The sequence below is a fragment of the Gymnodraco acuticeps genome, unplaced genomic scaffold (genome assembly GCF_902827175.1).
Source record: "Gymnodraco acuticeps unplaced genomic scaffold, fGymAcu1.1, whole genome shotgun sequence".
In the NCBI taxonomy this organism is placed as follows: Eukaryota; Metazoa; Chordata; class Actinopteri; order Perciformes; family Bathydraconidae; genus Gymnodraco; species Gymnodraco acuticeps.
Window position 1 is genome coordinate 1,183,309 of NW_022992247.1, and position 24,855 is coordinate 1,208,163.

At 41.7% G+C, this 24,855-nt stretch overlaps 1 protein-coding gene and 1 pseudogene across 2 annotated transcripts; both read right to left on the reverse strand.

Moving 5' to 3' along the window:
* Window positions 1-1,165: 1,165 nt before the first annotated feature.
* rnf2 (ring finger protein 2) lies at window positions 1,166-23,442 on the reverse strand. Of its 2 annotated transcripts, none has more exons than XM_034206379.1 (9): window positions 23,313-23,442; window positions 20,797-20,900; window positions 20,023-20,183; window positions 19,368-19,450; window positions 19,154-19,286; window positions 18,965-19,064; window positions 11,376-11,548; window positions 6,562-6,751; window positions 1,166-3,110 (listed from the first exon to the last, which is right to left on the reverse strand). In XM_034206379.1, the coding sequence occupies exons 2-9, from the start codon at window positions 20,881-20,883 to the stop codon at window positions 3,009-3,011; spliced, it is 1,029 nt and encodes a 342-aa protein (XP_034062270.1). In that variant the 5' UTR covers window positions 20,884-20,900; window positions 23,313-23,442; the 3' UTR covers window positions 1,166-3,008. The 2 variants fall into 2 exon arrangements, with proteins under 2 accessions (XP_034062270.1, XP_034062268.1); XM_034206377.1 differs by having other exon boundaries at window positions 20,023-20,189.
* LOC117539998 lies at window positions 12,274-15,957 on the reverse strand (annotated as a pseudogene).
* Window positions 23,443-24,855: the final 1,413 nt, after the last annotated feature.

The following is a 24,855-nucleotide window of genomic DNA, read 5'->3' on the forward strand; positions in this document are numbered from 1 at the left end:
TGTTTGTTTGTAGGTGACCAAATACTTATTTTACCGAGGAATTGACCAATTAATTCATTAAAAATCCTACAATGTGATTTCCTGGATTCTGTCTCTCATAGTTGAAGTGTACCTGGGATGAAAATTACCGGCCTCTCTCATCTTTTTAAGTGGGAGAACTTGCACAATTGGTGGCTGACTAAATACTTTTTTGCCCCACTGTATATATACTATATATATATATATATTGTAGAACCGATGAATGGGAGTCAGAGGCGGTGTGTTCAGTATGGAACTCCACACTTTATTATACATTGATCAAGACAAGGTGAGTACACTTACTGCTACTGCATGTCAAGCTACCACATGACCACAAACCCGGTACCCTCACTAACGGGTGCGGGTTGCAACACAGTACACGGTGAATTATGTCCTATAACGTGTCACCACAATATACTGTAGTGCCGAGAGATAGGAGTCGGAGGCGGTGCATCGAAGGTGCAAAAGGGAACTTTAATGAGCAGCAGAAACGGACATGTTGTCGGGTCTCAGCCCGGGAAGACAAGAGAAAGAAGCAGGAGGGCACACAATATAACAGTTGATACATATGTCCGTGCGGAACCAATACCCCCAAACTGTAGTTCCATGAGTGAATTATGTTACAGTGATCACCACAATACTATATATATATATATATATATACTAGCCCGCTAAGAAGTGAACCAGCGCCGTAGGACCGGAAACCCAGAGCTTTCCCTGAAGTTAGCTCGCCAAGCGAAAATCCGGCTTCGTAGTACAGGCCTCTGGCAGAATCAGTGATTGACATCTTTGTTTGAGGTCAACTAAAAGTAATTGTAATAGATTGATGCACTATTCAGAAGTTCAGAGTTAGAGAAGCAATTTCCTATGAAATTGACTAAATCTTCAAATTATTTAGCAAGCATTAAATAATTTAGTTAGAATCCACTCAGGACAACACTGGAACATATATATTTTTTGTATTGTATTATATACTTATACCTATTTTTGCCACATTCAATTAAACATTTTTTCCTATAGGTCATTATAGGATTAGAAAGTGACTCTACGCCAGCCTTTTATAAAGAAATCATAGATGTTATACCAATATGTGATATGATCACACCTAAAATGCAGATTTTAAACAGAGACAATAAAAACACAGGTGCTCAGAATTCCATGTTGAGCAACACAGATTCAGGTTTATTGTCCAAACAGAAAGATGCAGTATACAGGTTCTCACAGTGAAATTTGAAATACTTCTTTAGGTGTGACGACACCACGTTAACCCTAAAATGCTGCAGGTGTCCACAAAAGACCTGCACCGCCATCAAAATATCAAACATCAGTGAAAATGAGATGACAGGCTGTATTGAGGGATTCATTTAAAATGCTCGTCATCCAGTCTCCCATGAGTCATGCATCTACACACCAATAATGACAAAACCTTTACTTGCTCAGACTCTTAAATGTCAAATTCTCACGGTTGTTCTGTTCTTGTTGAGCTTTAAACCCTTCAGTTAGCTACATGGAAACATAAAACCAGTTTCACAATCACAATAGGTGCCTACATAGAAGTGATGGAGATCCACTGGTCAGGGAGCATGAGAATACTTGGATAGTCTGACTGTCTATGGCGCTGACAAATTAAATCCTCCCACCCCACCCGCCTCCAATCAAACCCCATCCTTCCTTTCCTTGTGACAAAAGACATTTATAAAAGAACAAGTCACAGATATTAGAACAGTTTGTTTCTACGGGCAACAGATCAACACAACAGCTGAGAGTGAGAGAAGTTATTACAAACTAAAAGAGGAAGTGTTCCTCATCGATCGCGGTACAGTCTTCTCTGACAAAAACATGGCAGACATTCAAAGCTTCACCAGCCTCTACTTTTATTTAGAAGAAAAAACTGTTTAGAGAACAACAAATATTCTGAGAACCCCCTCAAAGAAGAAACAAAATGCCTGAGGCAATGTTTGTAGCTTTATTCCACTATAGAGAGGAATTCTGACCCCTGCTGGTCAGAGCTCTGCTCTACAGTGTTCAACATCTGCTCTAACAGGTGCTCTGTCACACAGAGAAGTCCCATGTGAGATAGGGTGGTCTGAGGAAGCAAAGAAAGGCCAGTCGTTTGAATTTAATAAGGAACCCATTTATCAAATGTAACCACTATGTTGAACATTAAAATATTTTACTTTGAAAAAATGTCTGCTTTTTGGAGGAAAATAGGCCCAATATTCCAACATTTAAAAGATTCAGATCCAAAAGTGCAGGGAAGTTCTGAATACCAGGTTGCTTTGACTGGATTTATGATATTTCAATGAACTCAAACTGATGTGGATAAACACTTAAATAGGAACCTAGACTCTCAAAAATATGTTTTTTTAAATCGCAAGACCACATGAATGCAGATAGTTAAATATTTCAATCGATAATTCAAAAGCGATTACATTTTACAATTTATTTTAGCATTCAAGTTGTATTCATTTTGGCCTTTCTTTGCTTCCATACATGTCAGCTTGGTGTTGGATGTCTGTGTTCAGTTGAGAAGCACAGGCCCTTATGAATCATATTATTAGGTTTTCCAAGCTTATGCCCTATTTTGACAATATATACAATATTTCAGATACTGGCGGTGACTTTTAGAGGAATCTGAGAGTTGTTTGGGAATGAGGAGCAAACATTTCTCAACTAGCTTATGTTGGACCGAAACCACGTGGCATGGAGGGGATTTGCGAGTAGAATACTGGATGATACTAAGAAATAGTGAAAGAAGCGATGAGCTGCTGCTGTACTGATCTGCTGCCGTCTACAGAGGATAGAAAGACACACAGAGAAAGAGAATATAAAACAGAGTTGGTTTTCTTTTTACAAGAGTCCTTTAGAGGGCTCAACCCCCTCATCTCCTTCAGAGAAACACACTCCTGTCCTCTTGTTAGTGTGTGTGCAGGTGTAACCGAGTCCATGTGTTTACTTCCAACTGCCGAGTGTGTTTTATGTGTGTGAGTCTACTTGTGTTCTTTAGTAGGAGCAAAGTACAGCTCCATGGGTTTGTTCACCTTCCAGTACTTTTCACTGACCAGCTCCAGAGAGAAGGACCCGTTCAGAACCTGTGGACAGAGGGTAACACATCAAACACAAATCTAATATATCACTGTCACCAGTGCAGTGCTTATGTATACAAACGTAGCGTTCCCCATACTACTACTAGTATGCTAGTAAATTGTCAACGGGGGGAGCCTCGCTGTGGAGACATTCTACAGATGGCCAGTCCGCCCCTGAAAAAGGTCTATGCACTAGGGGTCGACCGATATTCCGCATTTGACCGATTATCGGTATCGGCCTTTTTTTATCAAATTGCCGATAAAACTTTGGCTCTGATGCGGCCGTTTCTCTGGCTGCAGTCACCACTCTGTGTACACGAGCAATGTCCCGCCCACAGCGCTATCTGATAGGCTATTACTGAAGTGTCAATCAACACTGAAAATGTTCCGGGCGGGAGCCAGCCAGAGAGGCGGGACCTTCTCAGATTACAGGCAGGTGCAAAAGAACGCAGACACAGACTGAAGCAAGCAGCAGCGCAGAGCCATACTATGGTATGGCTCTGTTCAATAAACATCCCTATCCCCTCAGCTGAAGTTGCAAAAACACCACGATCTTAAAATCCAATTCTATCAGTTTCCCAGTTACACAGGGACGCGGGAAGTCAGTCAGAGTTGGGTGCGGGGGGGGCTGCGAGTGGAGCCTCGCAGTTTTTCAGGTTGATATGTGAAGCTCATTAGCTAGCCAACATGTATCTAGCAAATGTTTAGCAACATATTAGAAGTGAGGCTACTAGACTAACGTTAGGTCTACTGTAATAGCCTCACTTTTAATACTTTGCAAAACATTAGCTAGCACTAGTGTTTTGCAGTTGCTAGCAGCTTATTGGGATGTTATGCTAGATAGACTGGCATTGTTTTGATATAATAACTTAAGCATTATTGTTAGTTAAGCATGTCAGCCTGCAGCCCCACTTCTTGTCTCTCTCTAACTCATTGCAGATGGCTGCACTAAAGAAAAGGGCACAGAGAGGAAACCAGTTGTAAGATGTTTAAAAGTTCATTAAACATAATATATGCTTAAATGCATTTCAAAGAGTTGTGTTGGAGTTTCTGTTATTCTACATTTTGACACCAAGATTATCTGATTTTACTGCAAATGTATATCGGTTCCAAATATCGGTCTCCTTGATTACTAATAATCGGTATCGGCCTTGAAAAAGCCATATCGGTCGATCCCTACTATGCACCCCTTATTATTAATAATAGTAATACAAATAACAGTGTTTCCCATACATCGACATACAAACCCCACAGATCCTCAACTCTGGTGTGTCTCACTCATTAAGGCGAGACACGGCAGGCAAAAACATCGTTTTTCAAGTACTGGTACATTTTGAGATTTTGTGCTATTTTGATTCTATAACATGTTTTCTTTCAGGCTTTTGGAAGGAAAACGTACAAAATACACATTTAAGTGTTTATTTTACTATAGTTTGTCTATTTGCGTCTGTAGATTTCTCCTAAATTCACCAAAAGTTAGCATTCTAACGTAACATAAAGTACCGCGACCGCTGTGTGCACCATGTCTACAGAGATATCGCTGGAAAGCTCCGTCTCTCCTGCACAATCTCATCGGATCCAAATATGGTCATTTCCTTTGTATCAGCAACCAATCGTGAAAGCACAAAGGGGTCTTAAACCAAGAAACAAAATCTCATTGGCTGGTGTCAATTTCTGACAACGTGATTCGTTCAGATGCGTCACGTGGTGTGCTAAAACACTTCCTGGTTAGCTTTCCGCTAGAAATGTAAATCTCAAAATGGCAAAAGAACGGCGAAAAAAACGTTCACAGAGAAGACGACAACAATTGTCACTTGCACGAAGCAAGGTTATACAAAAAAATAGGGCTGTCAAACGATTAAACATTTTAATCAGATTAATCACAGCTTAAAAATGAATTAATCATGATTAATCACCATTCGAACTATGTCCAAAATATGCCATTTATTTATGCATATTGTTGTGGGAATGGAAAGATAAATAAAAGAAGGCGGATATATCCATTTAACATACAGTATCTATGTTTATTATAACATTTTTCTGAGTGTCAAAATGAAAGACAACCCACACACCTATCAATCATCAAACCGTGGGGTCTTATTTCATTACGTGTTGATTTCTATCAACGGGGGAGTACTTCAGGAAAGTCGACAGAGGGGGGGGGGGGCGGCTAGTGGAGTACTTCGTGACCACAGAGTGTGAACGTTGTGATCAGCTGTTTTAGCGCAGTTCTCCAGTGAAGGGGGGGAGTCTCCCTCCGCAGCCGGTTGGCGTAGTTTTGGCACAATTCCGTCGTACAGACCGACGTTAACAGCAGCCCTGTCTGTGCACACGGAGACCGACTCTGTCGTCCGGTGATCTAACCGCCTTCTGGAAAAGCTTCACAAGTACGTCGGTACGCAAATGCGCTTTGTGACACAAGTGACGGTACGCATTTCAGATTACGCACATAACCTGCGTACCAGTTATGTGCACCCCTGTACTACAGCAAAAGTATTCTCCGTCGGGACTTCCTGCAACAACACCACGCCGTTATCAAAGATGTTCTATTGAGAAGACGATCACTACGTGACAAAAGTTTTCAAAACCGTGGCTACTGAAATCAATCTTACTAACTGCTGTCTGTGCAATTTACTCCGCGCGAGTTGGCAGACTTTATTTAGCTTACTTTAACATCATTTTTCATGGTGGGGCTAAGCCATTTCTTGGTATGGGTGTAGCCTACCCCAGCCATACCCTGGCGCTGCCACTGGTGGCACGTATGGGGCGGGCCATTCTGCACATGCGTTAAATGCGTTAAATATTTTAACGCAATTAATTCAAAAAATTAATTACCGCCGTTAACGCGATAATTTTGACAGCACTAAAAAAAAACAAATGACCCCGAACATGAAATACCTTCACGGAGTGCGTCGATAAGCAAGCTGTCATCCAAAGAACAGGAGGGTTTAGCTAGCGCCTCACTGCAATCTTTAAAGGTCGTTTTCTCAAGATTAGTTTTTTCTCCTACTCTGAGTCCGACATTTCCACTTCAGTTGCACGTACATACACCAAACCTTCCAGTTATATTCCTAGCAATATTATGAAGGCTTTTACAGAAGGGTTTGTTCATATATCATTCATAGCCTGAATTACACAACATTGTATACCTAAAAACATGGTGAAAATTGATATTTTAGAGCTGTTGACAGTATTTTCTGATTTATGGAGTGATAAAAAGAGATAACCAAAATCCCTTCTGTAAAAACTTTAGATTCTAATATGACTACAAAATGAAACCACAATTTCGAACCTGAATATCCAGTGTTCAGAATTGTGTTCCTGAAATGTATTAAAATATGCGCATATTTAATGAGATTATGGCTCATTTGCATGATTCTACAAATAGAATCAAATTATGTGGGAAACACTGGATAATAATATTGAGATTGGAAAAATATCTAGTGTGTGTACTCACAGTGAACTGGTTTGCCGCAGTAGGTATGTAGATGGTGTACTGTTTCTCTGAAGCTGCCTCCACGTTCACAGGGCTGGCCTCAGCGTTTCTCCTCAGCTCCTCCAGAGCCAGTCGGACAGCCAGGTATTTGGACAGGTGATCCACTGTGGCGTTACCGGACGTCTTGATGTAGCGAGGGACAAACTCCACACTGCGGACACCATTCAAACATCAGCAGGCAGGCCATTGTAACCACATAGGACTGATTTAATCAAAGCACTTTTACAGTGTTTTGTTTTGGAACCATGTTCCATGTCACTCCTTAGTGCAAACACAACATTCTACACAACAACTGTGCACTGTATTCTAGCTAATATTAAACATGATCAAAATAGTATACGTTAGTATTACCCTTTGTCTTCTTGCCTTTATGTATTATGTTAACATATTAATGATAACTTAAAGATCAAATGCAAAGCTTCCAAATATGCTACATTTTTATAGAAATGTTGTTTTTAAGACTGCCTGTATTTTTTATTTTATTTAAATCGAGATAATACACCCAAAAAAAAGCTTTTTATTGATCCAAAACTCGACCCAAAGCCGTCTGAATTTCTGACATGTAATTCCCAGCAGCCTCCGCGCGCGTGACGTAATAGTTGCCAAACAGTCTCTGGACCAAATATCCCGACTCGGCAGTCTCGGTCACATGTTTTTCGAAAAGAAAACTGAATTAACATGGGTTATTGTTGAGCTTTTTGTTGTACGAACGGTGCGGGATCTGGGAGAGTTTTACATGCATTTCCCAAAGACCAAATCATCCGCAAAAAATGGATTTTTTTAGTGAATCGTGTTGGATGGCAACCGACAAAATGGAGCAAGTTGTGTTCTGACCACTTCGCGTGTTATGCATACGACGTTGATCCTGCTATCATGAAGTCTGTTGGTGGAGAAGCATTAATAGCACGTCGGAGGCTGAAACCCGGAGCCGTCCCCTCCACATTTCAGCACAAGAAACCACTGAAAGAACGAAAGAGCCGGGCGATGCAGAAACGCCAAAGAATTGAGGTAAACAACTTTTGATTAGATTTCAAAGCGCACGGAGCACAGCAGATAACGCAGATAACGGAATTGCAGTTTTATTGCTTATAGAGGTGGGCACCGTTAGATTCTGTGTCTTTACGATCATAAACAATCTGTTGGATGTGGAGCTATAAGTAATAAGGGCGCTAGGAGTGATTTCGGTGCAGTAAAAGGTTAGCATTTTTCGCTCGGGGCTAATTCACTGTTAGCATTGTAGTTTATCTGCAGCTCATTCATCGCTCCTCCACTCATAACGGAAAAGTGTGAACAATATGCATTATGATAGGGATTAAATCCACTATTATTCCTCCTGGCCCAATTAAAAATGCGCCCCGCGCAATTAAAAGTGACTGTGAGCACTTAGAAAACCCAACATTCTTCTAACCACTTCATTAGGCCTATGCATCAAAAAAGCCCTCCGCCATGCTTTCATTTCTTTCAGCCGAGTGGGTGCTTATAGAGGTGGGCACTGTTAGATGCTGTGTCTTTACGATCATAAACAATGTGTTGGATGTGGAGCTAGGATAAGTAATAAGGGCGCTAGGAGTGATTTCGGTGCAGTAATAGGTTAGCATTTTTCGCTCGGGGCTAATTCAGAGTCTCACTGTTAGCATTGTGTTTGGTTGTGATGGTTCCCAAATTACCCAGTGGTGAGTCCGCCTGGACTTTATTTTTCTAAACCTCTCTAAAAAGGTCAAACGTCACTTGTTTTGCATCAATCTTGATACAGGGTACTTATTATATGTTATAGTTTGGATTCCTAAAGCTTTTAGTCTATAGTCTACTCAGAATCAGACATGATCACGAAACTAAGTTGTACTATCGGCGGAAGCAGCTGTGAGCGATAAGCCAAGGTTTGTTTGTTTGGCCACTGTGACGTCACGCGCCGCCATCTTGCGGAGGAGCAGCTGAGAAAATAAATCGTCGGACTTGGTGTTGGGGGTTGAACAAAATAAATATTGCGCATTGCCAGACGCATATTATCTCCGATTTTAATACTGCAATATCTTAGATAGTGTTGTAGCTATATGATTTCGATTTTACTGGCAATTATAAAAAAACCTTTGCATTTGATCTTTAAAGAGCCTGTGACACGAGTTTCCCCCATCATCCAAACCCATCAATTTGAGTAAATATTGTCCCCTTGAAAACCATTACTGAACTGATTTTGGATATTTGTACTTTGATAACCATTAATCTGCCCTTCAATGTTGACCATTTTCTGGATCTTCTCTGGGATTCTTCAAGTCCCGCCAAATGATGTGTGACGTCATTGCGGGCACAGCGCTCCAGCTGCACCGTTCAGGATCCCAGCATCTGCATGTAAGCGCACGATGGTGCACACAGCAGCAAGCTCAGACAGCGATGACAGTTTCATTTTGAACGTGTCTGAGAGCTCATATGAGGCTGAAGGATCGCTTTATGTTGTATCTGTTAGAAGTTTAGGAATTAGGTGCGTCAATATGGGCGATCATACGGTCATGTAGCCAGTGGTGGAATGGGACTAAAAATCCTCCCGGGACTCTCGACCGGCCCACTTCGGTACCGCTAGTAAGTTGTCAACGGGGGGAGTGGGGGATGTGCTAGTGACTTATCCGACCGGCCCACTTCGGTACCGGCCCATCGGGATTCGTCCCGATGGCCAGTCCGCCACTGCACCCAGCCCACGTAAACTGTCAACGGGGGGAGCCTCGCTGCGGGGAAACGGTGGACCTAGGCCCTTTCTCATTTCATTCCCCCTCCTCGACCCCTCGGTCCTCCGGTAGTGACCCGGAAATGAATTTCAGCGCGCCATGTTGAAGGACATCTCATTTCTCTAAATGCACTTCGAGGATCGAGCACCGAGCAGGCTCTCTGGAGGAGCTCTAACCGAGGATACACTGATGGGTCCTCCACGGCTCCTTCGTGGATGCATTTCCGGCAACAGAGATGTTTCAAAGAGTCGTGACGCACGGCCGGACTTATCTCAGCCAATCACAGCTCTGCATGCATCCCCTGGATATTATTTTATTAACTGCTCTTATATGTTTCCAGAGAGAACAACTGTGAGGTCCGTGCAGAAAGCAGAGCAGTGTGTATAATATATATCACTCAGTATAACAGGCCTACTCTCTTTATTTGCTTTAGTTTAGTAGATATCTACAAACAAAGAGTCCATATTTTTCTAAAACCATTTAGTGCTTCACATAATAAAATACACAACGGCTGTTAGGATGTTAGCTGTAGGTGCGTGTGTGTGGTACAGTGTGTAGGTGTGTGTGGTACAGTGTGTAGGTGTGTGTGGTACAGTGTGTGCGTAGATGCGGCGGACAGACAGGTCTCAGTTGGTTTGGTGTCCTCTGCTTACTTTTAATACTTGTAAATAAAACTTTTGGCCCGTAATTTATTTTCCTCATTGTAGCGACCAGAGAGGGGGGGGGGGGATATATCCAGTCTCTGATAGTGTTACTTTATGAGAGTAATCTGTTTGATTCTGAAATTGTATATATATGTATATAAATATATATATATGTGTGTGTGTGTGTCCGCATCTGTAGCCTGTTATTGTCTCATTATACCGCACTGTGAATGAATCAAAGTAAATATATAAGTCATCATGAACACATCTGTCCATCAGACAGAGGGCTGCTGTGCCTCCTGTCATCATTAATGGACGTCTCTTTAAAATGACCGCTCAGAGGAGAGGAGTTCTCATTTCTCTAACCGCCTGCTGCTTCCCCTCCTCTCTCCTCGGTTCCCCTCCTCGGCTCGCATCTCCTGTGGGCGGGACTAAGTCTCGAGGAGGGGAGTTAGAGAAATAAGAAAGGGACCTAGTGTCCCGATCGGAGTGGGAATAATAATAATAATAATCCGTGCATTTTATCCATTAATTTCTCCAACATTGTGGTGAAAAAAACACACGTTTAATCCATGTTGGTGTACTACAACTACAAAAAGCATCGGTTTGTTTTCTCATCAGGAAATGCAGACCGGCTCAAACAAACGATTTTTAAATCATCATCCTCACGATCATTTAATGTTCAAAAAATCATATGTTCGCCGAATTGACATGAAAGCACTAATAAATGTAGTTTAATCCACTTGAGTTTACAACTACAAAAATAATCGATTTGTTTTTATATCACATCCGACGGGAGGAAATTCAGCAGCTTCGATTTTAATCCTAATGTAATCATCATCTTCACCACGATCATTTATGTTTATGTTCGCCGAATTGACATGAAAGCACTGACAAATATGAATATACTGTAGTCAACTTCATTAAAACGTTATTAACGTGCCTAAACTCAGTAATTCACCATTTCTACGCATGACAACACACTTTGTCCGTGTTTGGCTCTCTCGCCGCAGTGAAGCGTTCCCGCATTGACGTCACTTCCGGCTTCCCCCAAAACTTCAAAATGAGTGGAAGGAATTTCCCCGCGATGTTCGAAAATATTGATAGTTATCGGAACGGTATCGCACCTTCTTTTTTAAACTGACGGTTCAAGATGACTAGTAACCCAATATTTCATTGCACAACAGTTGTTGGGAGGCTTCCACAGGCTCTTTAAGGTATGCCATTGCTATGAAACGTTTCAATGTGAGCTTGGGCAAGATACTCAACCCCAAATAGAACCTAATGGCCAACAGTGTGAGAGTGTGTGTGAATGTTAGTCTCCTGAATGCTGACTGTATTTGTAAAGCGTTCTGGTGGGTTTCCAAAGGCTGGAAAAAGCTCTATACAATGCAGTATGTGTGAGGGTGACTACCTGTTTTGAGCATCGTCCTTCTCCATCAGGGTGGGGTGTGGCCTGAACACCAGTTCTATCTCGCTGGCTCCACCATCAATCACAGAGTCCCCACCCCCGTTCTCAGCAGCGTTGTCCATGTCCAACCCGCTGTCATCACTCGTCTTGGTGCGCTTAATGCTTGGACCTGCCTCCTGAAAAAAAAATTGCAAAACACACCAATGAGAACATACGCAGGAATCCTGACGTCAAATGTCCTTTTAAAACCCTCGTAATGTCCTCCCGATTACTATGCACCTTGTGCCCTCTGGGGTCAAAAATGACCCCATCTGACTTGTCTGATATTTAACGCATAAAGTATAAAATGTGAATACATTTTGTGTTACACCTTTAGTTCTACTTCAGTACAACCCATTACCACACATTTTTCCCTCAGTTTTGGAATTTAGGGCCGATAGACCCTAATTTATATGAAATTATACCATTTTCTGATAAAAAAAAAAAGTTAAACAATGAATTAATTTGACCATATTGTATTGTGACTATTTGTCTTATCTGAGACTGGTATATGTCAAAGTTTAGTAAGGATGCCCTTTTTGAAGAATTTATATTTTTTTAATGACAACACATCACACCTTGTGCCCTCTGGGGTCATTTTTGACCCCGTCTTGCTTGACTGTTATTTCAAGCATAAAGTATGAAATGTCAATCAATTTTGTGTTACACCTTTAGTTCTACTTCAGTACAACCCATTACCACACATTTTTCCCTCAGTTTTGGAATTTAGGGCCGATAGATCCTAATTTATATGAAATTTTACCGTTTTCTGAGTTAAAAAATTAATGAAACTATTTAATAATTTGAACATATCGTATTGTGACTATTTGTCTTATCACAGACTGGTATATGTCAAAGTTTAGTAAGGATGCCCTTTTTGAATAATTTTTTTTTTTTTAATGACAACACATAATCACACCTTGTGCCCTCTGGGGTCATTTTTGACCCCGTCTTGCTCGACTGTTATTTCAAGAATTTAAAGTGGAAACCTCACGCATTTCTGTGTTACACATTTAATGTGCCCTCAGTTGCATGCAGGGCAGGTAACAATGGTGTGATCTTTGCAGATGTATGCATTGCATCTTTGGCAAATTTTCTTGGTTTTGACATCAATCTGGCGAGGGCAGAATTTGCACCTGCTCCTTTTGGGTAATGGGTCAGGAGGGGGAGCTTGGCGAGCGGGAGCTAGGCGAGTGGGAGCTTGACGAGCGGTAGCTGGGCGAGTGGGAGCTGGGCGAGCGGGAGCTGGGCGAGTGGGAGCTGGGTGACGGGTAGCTGCTGCAGAGGTAGAGCTGGAGCAGAACTGCTGGACCTCCATAACCAAACTGGCAGCGGCTGGCGTGCGGGGAAGAACCTGTCAAGTCAAGTCAAACTTTATTATAATAAATCACAGTGCAAATACAAAAAGTTCAAATTGTGAGGACACTACAGAAGGAAGAGCAACAGAAATGAAGCTTAATGCTGACCTTGCGTTGCTGGATGTGAGGTATCACAAGTTGTCGTCCAAGCTCCTCCATGAACAGCCTCCTCTTGTTGCACTTCCCCTGATTCCAGGCTGGATTGATCTCAGACCACAGGACAAAGGAATTGTATGCAGACACGTCGAGAATGTTGAAGAAGACAACTAGGGGCCAACGGGCTGTCATTCTTTTGCACGTGTACACACTGGTAACCTTGAAACAAAATAAACAAACCAAAACATATTCTGGAATGTATGTTTATTTCCTACACACAAATTCAATGCATTATCCTTCCCATACATAATAGTATTAACATTATGAATAATAAATGTGAAATACCTTGTCAAGGTTATCGACACCCCCTTTGTTGTGATTGTAATCTTCGATGATTTGGGGCTTTTTGTCATCCCTGTCGCTCACAGCTGCATCCCGATGCAGAGTGCTCATCAGAAGAACATTTCTCTGTTTCTTGGGGAGATAGGACACCAGAGAGAGCATGGGTCTCGGTGAAAGCAAACTTTGATGAGAAACGAGCCCTGTCCGCTTTTGACACCAGTGCAGGGGGAAGCTCAGGTTTATTTCTCCTTACTGTTCCCACCATGAACAGCTTTCTTTTCAGCAGCGCCAGGCCAAGGGCATGTGAAGTAAAGAAGTTGTCACAGGTTATCGTTTTTCCCTGGAGGCCTTCTGTCATATCAAGGACAACTCGCATGCCCTGATTCTTTTCTGACGTCCCACCAGCAGGTTTGCCAGTGTATATCTGCATATTCCATGCGTAGCTTGACCTGGCATCGCATGCTGCCCATATTTTTATCCCATATTTCCCTGGTTTGCTTGGGATATACTGTTTGAATGGACAGCGACCACTGAATGGGACCAGGCGCTCATCGACAGTCACATTAGTGCCTGGATTGTACATCATTGGCAAGAGAGACACCCACGTGTCCCAAACGTCTCGAATTGGAGCAAGTTTGTCTCGTGCCCGGCGATCTTTTCTTGTGTCTTTGTCATCAAATCTTATGACTCTGGAGATTTTATGAAACATTTTAAGTGTCATGGTAGCACGGAAAATTGCCCTACCAGACTCTGCATTCCATAGACTTGCTGTAGCCTCTTTGCTGGATCGGTACACTCCAGCTAGAACCAACAAACCCACGTATGCCTGCAGGTCCATTTGATCCATCTTTCTCCATTGTTTCCCATAAACACGCTGCCCCTCCTTGTTAGTCATGTTCAGCACTGACTCTTCGATGGCCTTGGGCAGAAACAGATAAAAAGCAGACTTTATGTCCTCGATACGAGACCTTGCATACAGGGTTGGACCCTGGCGGCTTGTCTCTCTCTCTGCTTTCTCTGCTGTTACCATGCGACGTCCGTCACAGGGAGGGATGGAAGACCAGATCATTTTTTCATCCTTAGATTGGAAATATTCTTCCATCTCAGCTGGGTCCTCTTCCTCAGATTCTTCCTCATCAGTGGATTCTTCCACTTCCTCAAAATAAGTGCGGTCCTCCACTTCTGACACTTCTTCCATTTCTGATTCTACCTCTTCATATTCATTTTCCTCCATTTCAAAACCTTCTTCCATTTCAGAAGCGGGCGATGTGGGGGCTTCTTCAGAGGAAGAATTTGGGCTGTAACTTACATCGATCACCTCTTCATGAGTTTCCTCCTCTTCTGACCCTGAATCCTCCTCATCGGTTGATTTTTCCTCCATAACACGGTTAAAGATTAGCTCATGAACCTCCTCCACAGTCAAATGTTTCTGCCTCCTCATTTTGCTGCCTGTCTCTCTCAGAATAAAATGTGAAATGCCCCAGCAACCGTGAGAAAAGGCGTTTGTTTTTGACTTGACAATTGATTGATCCAATACATCAAAGGTGTGTATGTGAGTGTGCCGTAACTAGGGAGGGACTAAAAGGTAAAATGCCCCAGCAACCGTGAGAAAAGGCCCGTTTGTTTTTCGTCTATCTTTTTTGTTTATGATTTTTGTTGATCTAACAATTGATTGATCCTATACATCAAAGGTGTGTGTGTGTGTGTGTGTGTGTGTGTGTGTGTGTGCCGTAAGGAGGGAGGGACTAAAAGGTGAAATGCCCCAGCAACCGTGAGAAAAGGCCTGTTTGTTTTTCGTCTATCTTTTTTGTTTATGATTTTTGTTGATCTAAAAATGGATTGATCCTATACATCAAAAGTGTGTGTGTGTGTGTGTGTGTGTGTGTGTGTGTGTGTGTGTGTGTGTGTGTGTGTGTGTGTGTGTGTGTGTGTGTGTGTGTGTGTGTGTGTGTGTGTACCCCGAGGAGCAGGCAGGGGGTTGTTGCATCATTATGCCGAAAAAATTTGCCCCATTGCTCCACTTTGTCCTGCGGGGTCATTTTTGACCCCAGAGGGCTTAAGGTGTTATAAAATACAATAAAACACCCATAATTCAATTAAATTACTTCAAATGTATGTTAATCGTTAAGAGCATAGTATTGAACAACCCCTATCATTTTCAGACCATTTGATGAATTAAAAACCTATTATTGACAGCAATAGAGTTCCTTTTGGGGTCAAAAATGACCCCAGGACAACAGGAGGGTTAAGACCCTTTCCATACATGTTAAGACCTCATCGCCACTTTGAATTCTAACCGGTTACATTGCACACTTTACCTCACATTGACTATATACAGTATTGATTGTCCTCCTTATCTTCCAACCATTTGGACGCAGACTTGCATTTCCCCATAACGATGTTGTTACAACCGGCGTAAACGGACCTTCGCGTGCTATCAAGCAGTGAGCGTGCGATGTCCTGTTTAGATGACGTCAAATCCAAGAGGATGCCATAAATAAACTACACAGAATCACACTCCACACCTACGCAATGAGTACATTCAGGCAGACTGTAGAATACAACCTCTTTGGACCATTCATATACTTATTGAAAACAAGCAACAAAATGTAACACCTTGGAAAATGCCGTTTAATACATTTTAACAGAGTTCATTTTCTCTCAATTGATTTATCAACTTAAACTCAAAAGACCCCGCCGACACCCTGACATATTCTCCTCCCCAATAGAAAGCAGTGATGATGCATTTATTTATGCTGACTCGGAAGATAGCATCGAAAGGGCTCCTTTGACAAAAAGATGGGATTATTATATTTACAAAGTTTGGCAAACACACATTAATGATAGACGCTTTGTTCAGCAGGATAATCTCCACATATTAAAACCACTTTATGATTTCTGAAGTATAAATGCATGGCTGTGCATCACCACTGCTAAGCTAAAGGCAGCTAATCTTCCGCGTGATGGCGTTTAGTAGTTGATTTAGTTTATGATACATCGAAACTTCAGACATTCACCAATGGTGTATTTACTCATTTCCAGGTTTTTGAACTAATTCCTGCACCACTCTATATTAGTATTCACCAGAGGTGGGACCAAGTCATTGTCTTGCAAGTCCAAGTCAAGTCTCAAGTCAGGATGGGCAAGTTCAAGTCAAGTCAAGTCCTAAACTTTGACAAAACGAGTCATAAACAAGTCATTATGTGTTTTTCACCAAATGTAATGACATCGATCAACAGAATAATACTTAATAATCAAACTGCTCTTTATTAGTCACATTAATAATTTAATAATCCATTTTCTCTCTGCTGGTAAAGTAACGTGTGTTTTTCTAATTTAAGAGGGATCGGTAAGGTAAGGCTACCGTGACGGTTTGATTCAGAAGGAGTTTAATGTATAAGATCCCTGATGTTGAGGTAACCAGAATGTTTATTTCTACTGTGTACAACATGATGTAAGGGACCCACAATCTATCTTTATGCAAGGGATAATGTGCAGCGAGGCGGTCTCTATGGGGAAGAGAACACCTGAATCTAGATCCCTCTGCAGGTGGTACTTTAACTATATTTTGATGCTAATACTTTTGTACTTTTACTTGTAACATTTTGAATGCAGGACTTTTTATTGTACAGGGTTCCTGCAGGTTTCGCCAACTCAAATAACACCTTTTTAAGACCACTTTGAATAGAATTTAAGACCTATTTCACGGCAATAAAGTATGAAGGAAAATTGATATGAAAGAAGAAATACGTCCCATAATCACTTACAAAGTAAATGTATTCATGTTCAACATAAGAACAATGACTGAACACAACAGCATAACAGTACAGAACTGTGTTAGCGTGTTAGACAAAAAGTGTGTATCTGTGTGTGTGCTTGAGTGTGTGTGTGTGTTAGGGCTGTGCAATTAATCATATTTTAATCGCAATTACGATTTTGGCCTGCCACAATTACGAAAACAACATAATCGTAAAAAACGATTATTTTGCTTTGCTAGGTTGTGACAGTGCACTACAACATATTTGATCTAATTAATTTTTTAGTAATGTATCATTTATTTAATTAATTTTTGTATTGGTTTTTCAGTTGAATTATACGTTCAGGGTAATCAACAGTTAAAAAGATACTCTTCAAATTATTATTTGTTTTAAAGTTCAATAAATGGATGTTTTCAAAGTCAATGAATAATCATATTTAATAATCGTGATATTAATTATTGACCAACATAATCTTGATTATTGCCATAATCGAGCAGCCCGTGTGTGTAGCGTCTACAGCACCTCCGCTTTTAGGGTTGACGTAGACCCAAACTTCGCCCGGAGGTCCCCCGGTGTTGTTGCGGGAGCTGCTGCATTAGCTGCTGCTGCACTAGCTAACGCTACATTAGCTGCTGCTGCACTAGCTAACGCTAATTTCTTTTGCAAAAGGTGCAGCGGGCTTCAAACACGTTCCCTCCACTGGTTTCAACCAAGCACTAAATTAGATGTTTTCCAACCAAATACGGTTGAACTTACACTTCCCCATATTTATTTGTAAGTAGATTCGAAGATAGGCTACATGAGCTGAAGCTTGGTTGCTAGGTTACTAGCTGGGTGTTCTCCAATAAGGGGCCGGGGGTAACAAAGTTAGTGATTACTGGTTCCATGTTGATTTAATTCAATACAAATTGTTGGGGGGAACTGAAAGGCTATTACCGTACTGGTTACTTTGCAGCCCGGACATTTCCCCCAAAACACATTTAGACGCTATCGCAACATAGAAGTACCTTTCAAATCCGATAATTTTTAAGACCTTCTAAATCATATTTAAGACCTTTTTAAGGCCTTAAATTCTGATTATCAAATGTAAGACTTTTTAAGACTTATTAAGACCCCGCGGGAACCCTGATTGTAACTTTTTTTAATTGTCTGAACTTCTCCCACCTCTGACAATAAATCCTGAGTGGTTACCAAAAAAAAAAACTGCTCTGAAGGTTATTTTCATTTTTACAAATCCTGCACTCAGCTTTGCTTTCTCCAATATCATTGACAAGCAGCCAGATGCCGCTTCTTTTTTCGGTTTTCGCTAATTTCTTGACTTTTTCCGACGCGCTTGCATTTAAATCCGGCTCTGTGCAGCTGGCCTGTACCACTACACATGCTGTGCCCCCCACCCTTCTTTCACATAATGGTATGATCCTAGTGTGTCCTCGCATATGATTGGCCGCATGGTGGCCCAGCTAAACAAAGACCCGCCCCTGCCTGCAAGGATTCTCAGCAAGAGTAGGAGCGGCTGAAGATTCTGCTCTCTCCGACGGGAGTCTGCTCTTCTAGCGGCAGCTCGCGATCGGCGTGTTGGAGACCTCTGAATTAAAGTAGCAAGTCACCTCAAGTCAGAAGGCTCAAGTCCAAGTCAAGTCCCGAGTCATTGGTGTTCAAGTCCAAGTCGAGTCGCAAGTCTTTTGTGATGTTGTCAAGTCGAGTCTCAAGTCATAAAATGTGTGACTCGAGTCTGACTCGAGTCCAAGTCATGTGACTCGAGTCCACACCTCTGGTATTCACATCCTGTAGGTATGCATGCTTGCCTGCACAAACAGCAGTGTGCATCTCAACAGTAACCACATCTCCTCAGTCTAATCATCACACAAGTTCAGCGTAACAATTACTGTTAACCATTATTATTAGCATGGTGTCTAAGGTTTAGCACTTCCTGGTTGCATACACCGTTATGTAAAAAATGCATCCTCATTGTCGTAATGTTTGATAGTCTGAAACATACCTGGTTGCTATGGACAGAGGCGTTGCTACAGTGGGAGGAGTCTCCGTTGTCCTCAGCTCCGCTCCCATTCTCCACTGTGTGTCTCTTACCACGCTGCAATCTGAAGGAAACAAACCCAAAGTCCAATCATTGGAGAGGACACACTCTTTTGTTTGCATTGTCATTGTGTGTCTGGAGGTGAGTGTGTACCTAGTCATAGCCTGTATCTTCAGCCCCTCCTCTATGCTGTGGGACAGGGCTTGCTGGTTGTTGTGTTTGCTGATGCGAGCCAACACCCTCTCTTGGTGGGCTTCATATTCGTCACGACTGGGATAAATCTTGCCTGAAATGGGAAAAATTAAATGAATAAAAATGTTTTTCTGCGTAGTAATTAAACTTCCTTGTAACTTCTGAGGTAACTTACTTATCAGAGCATCAAAGTTAGGGTCTGGACGCAGCGACCTCTTGGAAACCAGCTTCTTACGACATGTAGGACACTCTTTATTACTGCAGGGAGGGAAAAGAGACAAACTAAATCAAATGATGCCTATCCAACTGTTAGCCATTTTCCTTTCATCATTATGGTTTGAATGTTTGTCTTATTAAGGCTTTAGCGTAAACTCTTAACTATTTATTTTTGTGAGTCCCACTACGGTTTAAAAGATGTTCATTTAAGTCTCACTTATTGGCTGTCTAATGTGCGTGTCGGGTATGACAGGCATGTCATTATGCCTATATATGGCAGGACAATGGTTCACAGCTGAGTTTGTGATTAGACAGGAAGCGGTATAGTCTTATAGTATAGCGAGGAAGTTTGTCTTCATGTTTGTATGCTGCCTTGATCAAAGAATAAATCTGATCTGATTCAACGCTACAATGATCTCCGCAAAGTTTGTTTTGTTCCAGCCCAGCAGATTGTTGGTTTCAAATGGTAACCCGTATTCAGGGCCGAGAGCTGGCATCACAGCAGTGGAAAGAATAAAAAACATGTTTGCAATCGGGTCCGGCTCTGAATCAGCCCTGGATCCGCTTTGGTGGGAAATGGGTAGGAGAAAGCTCTCCTGCTGGGTGAAACTTACCCAGATCTTAAGGCTGTGATGATACAATCAGCGCAGAAGCGGTGCAGACATTCTTTGGTTGTCATTGTGTTCTTCAGCATGTCCAGGCATATAGGACACATGAGTTCGCTGTGCAAGGACCTGGGCGATACTGCTATTTCCAGTCCATCTGTTATCGCCTCCTGTGCCAGTACGAAACAGATCCAGATGAAGGTTAGTACACACAAAGATACATCTGTCTGTAGAGGGGCATCATGCTGACAATGCTCTGTTCATGTTTTTAGGTATACATGGGTGGCCCACCATGTGTTGAAAACAATTAAATGAATGTAAGCTTAAGGAAAACATGTCAACAAGAGATATTTGATAAAGACACTTAAAGGTGGGGTAGGTAAGTTTGAGAAACCGGCTCGAGATACTTTTTGTTATACTCCATGGAATGCTCTTAACATCCCGATAGCAATGAATATCTGAAGTGCTTTGACAACAAATCCATGAATAAATATCATCTCTGGAAGCCGTGGCGCTGTAAAAAACACGACCAATCATCTGAGCCGGCCCGGCTAAAATGACTGGATGGCCTACCTGCCTGTCAGCCTTCCATCTGTGCACAAATTTATCTCGTGCCCTCATTGGTCATGTGTGCGTTCGTGTGTGTTGGAGGAGGGACTCTGTGAGGAAGTGGCAGATTTTTTCAGGCTGTGTATTTTCAAATTCTAGCGCACTGGAGCTGGTTTCTCCAAAATGACCTACCCCACCTTTAAATGAGTGAAATAATATACTATGAATTGTTACCTGTGGAGTTCTCTGCAGCTCGTACAGACTCAGCTCCCAGGTCTTACTGAGGGGCTGAACCCCGTTGGTCTGAACCGTTTGTGTCATCACTGCAAGTTGCAACACTGAAACACAAAAGTAAATGTTCTTGTCATGTTACAATGTTTATTACAGATGGCAATAACATTAATACTCACTAATTTGCTTTGTCTTTCATAGAGCAAAACGCTTAGGAAACAGATCTGTACAATACATCAGCTTGCACAACAAAAGAACATTCCCATTATTATATCTTTTTGAGCATTAATTATCCACAGGCCATTATTACTTTTTTTTGTATAGGTTTTTCAGTTGAATTATGCTTAAAGTCCAGGGTAATCAACTGTTAAAAACATACTGTTCAAATGTTTTTTCTCCAATAAATTGATGTTTTCAAAGTAAATGGATAATCGTGATATCAATTATTGACCCAAATAATCGAGATTATGATTTTTGCCATAATCGAGCAGCCCTACAGTACAGTATGCTTAAAATGTACATTGTCAAGTAACCTCCATTTGTGAGAAACTGGATCTCAATTACATATATAAAGGGACAAGATTAGTAAATCAATATGAAACACTTATATTGCCATTTATATTGAAGAATACAGAGGATGAATTTAGAAGCACCAATGGATGGAGAGCAGCGTTTCCGCCAGGGGGGCGTCTTGCCGTCATTTGACGCCCTTATTCAGCTCGGGACGCCCTGAACTCGAGCCGAGGGCATCCAAAAATATTAATAATTCGAGAGAAGATCGAGAGTTTTTATCGCTTGAAATGACAAAAAGGAAAAAGGACATCCCTCTGTTGGAGGGGCAAAGGAGTCTGGTGGGATTCTTTTCGGAGTATTGAAGATCGTTCCCCGGCATCGAAGGTGCCTGCTAGTGGAGCACGCGCGTGAGCTGCGAGCAGCAGAGCCTCGCAGTGGCGAAACTGAGGCTCCGTGGTAAACTGTGGTAACATGAAGAGCCGTTTGGGAGCCGGCGCTTTAAGAGAGCCGAGCCAAATGATCCGGCTCACTAACGTAAAAAGACAGTATCTATAAGGGACGGCTCAAGTCAAAATTCAAGCCCCTCCCGCTCTCAGCCCTGGTCTGGCGGAAACACTGATGGAGAGAATAACCCCCAGTTCTTATTTGACACTTGGATACTGCACACATTGAAAGTGAAGATTCTCAAGAAGATTAGGGAACATCTGAATTTGACAGCGCTGTTCTTTATTATGACTGTTAATTAAAATTGTAACCTGTACTGTACATGTTCACCACGTCTGATCCATGTCTCAATGTTTACAGTATTAACATTTTCCTTTAGGAATTTATAGTTCTAACATTTTATTTTCCAAATTACATATTTTATAAATCACATCAACAGAACAGAAACATTTTTAGGGGGCTACTTTCCTAAATGGCTTGCTAGTCCAAAACGTGCTCCTTTTTAAATGTATGACTTTTACAATTGATTATATAATACAAATATTGACGTTATTGTGTTTCAAGGGGTAGACCTAGGACCAGGTGGAGGGATTATATCTCTTCGCTGGCCTGGGAGCGCCTTGGGATCCCCCAGTCAGAGCTGGTTGATGTCGCCAGGGAAAAGAAAGTTTGGGGCTCTCTGCTGGAACTGCTACCCCCGCGACCCGACCACGGATAAGCGGGAGAAGATGGATGGATGGATTGTGTTTCACCTTAACAGTATTTGAGTTGATATCTGTCTGACAATAAAGACATTTCAAGACACCACAACATTTGGAATACTTTCAAACGGTAATTCGTGTATATGCATTTTAAGGTTTCTTAACAATTGACAGTGGTATACACCTCAAGGTAGAATCCTGATAAACAAAACCCAATGTGTTATTATAACAATCTGACTCCAACAAGATGTACAGTAGCCTACTGCGTATGTTCTTATTATACATCCATGATGTTAAGTCGTAGTAGCTAATGTTGATAGCTAGCACAAGACAAGGAGTAGCTAGTTATACATTAGCATTTGATTCAGTCCATGTTATAAGTAGCCTATTAACGAATCATTTACAGATAAAAGACAGACCCCGCGCACATATATCACGTAAAATGTGTGGGGCTCGGCTAATGCTAAGTGGCTAACAGAGAAGCTAGCTATCCTTCGTGATGCTAACATTCGAGGCGCATTCTGGTACAGCATGTACGTGGTCGAAAGACAACAAAGACGGCTTGCCTGTTTAACTATTTGTGTGTCTAACATTACAGCTAATGATACTAAATGTTAATGTTTTAAATATAGCAAGGGGGTCGTGAATGTAATTTGTGGCTGTGACAGAGGGAAAAACAACAACAGCGAAAGAGCCGCCGCCGCCGCACCAGCCTCTCGCGTGCTTTATACGCTTATTTAAACATTTCTCCATCTGTTAAATATCTGTAAACATGCATGGAAACGGTCTCTGATAATTATATTCAGACATATAAACGATACATTCATACATTGCGTAAAATACGATTGTTTCTATACTTACAATGTTCCGTTGTGGATGCGAGCCGATCTAGCGTGAGCGTTTAGGCGAAGGCAATATGGCGGACGTAGAAGAAGCTATGTAGTCTGGGAAATTGAGGCGCTTTGCCAACGGGCCCCTAATCAAATTGGGGGTGGATGTTGAAGAAAACAGGCAGTCTATTTTGTGCATATCAATTCTCTATAATCCTTTCATCTAAAATAACCTTATTTTGGAAAACACACCACATGGTCCCTGTGTGCACTGAATCTGAGCCACCCAATAATAAATCAAGTTCTGAACACAGGAAGGAATGTTAACTTGAAAACCCTTAAATGCATTGGCAAAAAGACACAGACTAACATCACAGCAGACAGATCCTGATATTTAGGCTCACAAATAGAGGGCAAACTGAAACTAAAAAATGCATTTCCTGCTGAAAATGCGTGTGAATGCTGTAAACTGTACATTTGTTGCTGAATTTAGTGAATAAGCTTAATATTTAAAGGTCCCATGTCATGCTTTCCCGGTTATTACCGTCCCCTTGTGTGTTATGAAGGTTTGTATGCATGTAAACGGTCTGCGGTCAAAAACCTTCAAAGTGCACCCTGTAGCGAGTAAAACTCTCCCCAAAACCTCCCCAAAACGCCTCGTTGGAGATTTCTCATTTTCCATTGTTTACTTCCTGGGTATCGTGACGTAGGCAGCTCTGCTGATTTCTCCTCCCTGGCTGCAGGCTGATAACAGACAGTTGGGATCGCGGCGAAATTCTCTCTGCAGACCCATTCTCACAGCGTTTATCAACCTTTTTCTTACTCAATATCAAGCCACACTTATTGTTTTTACTACGGCTGTGACTTTGTGTGTGCTCAGGATGAGTTTGGCTGTGTTTCGCTGTGTATCACTAAACAAGGAAACCACACCTCCACTAAACTCAGCGCGATTCACAACGTCCCGACCAATCAGAGCACACTGTGCTCACAGGGATGGTGGGGGCTGGAGCTATTGGAGCTATAACGAGCCGTTAAAGGCAGAGAGTGAAATTCAGTGAATTCACGTAGTGTATGCTGTATGAGAAACCAATGTGAGTTTGGAAAATTGCACAATATAAATCTATTCTAGTAGACCTCAACAATGGAATTATGATCAGTGGAAATGGCCATGACATGGGACCTAAGAAAAGGTATAAACAACTAAATGTATAGCCTCAATGTCCTGAAATAGCTGAATAAGTTAATAGTTGAATGGTTTATAGCTGAAAGTAGGCTGAAGGAATTAAATATTAAATGTAAGTAGTAGTGAATGAATGTGTATTAAGAAGAGAAAAGAAAGTAAAGACGCTTTGAAAAGCATCAGAATAGTTTAACTGCAAACTTTTGAACTAAAACCAAACGTCACCAATAATGTATAAAATATGTGGAACATGTTGAAGTCAGTATGAAGTCTCCATCAGACAGAAAATAATAGGCTGAGACAGTCTTTAAACTCCAGTCCGTTTGTTTGTGTTTGAGGTGACAACGTTATCAAAAACCTGTGTGTGAGCCCAGAGATCAAAGGTTACCATGGT

Coding starts and splice junctions, on each gene's coding strand:
- rnf2 (XM_034206377.1), bottom strand. CDS start 20,883: ATGACACAAACGGTTCAGACCAACGGGGTTCAGCCCCTCAGTAAGACC. Junction 20,190..20,796: donor AGCTGCAGAGAACTCCACAG/GTAACAATTCAT, acceptor TGTTTCGTACTG/GCACAGGAGGCGATAACAGA. Junction 3,111..6,561: donor CTGCGGCAAACCAGTTCACT/GTGAGTACACAC, acceptor CTCTGTCCACAG/GTTCTGAACGGGTCCTTCTC.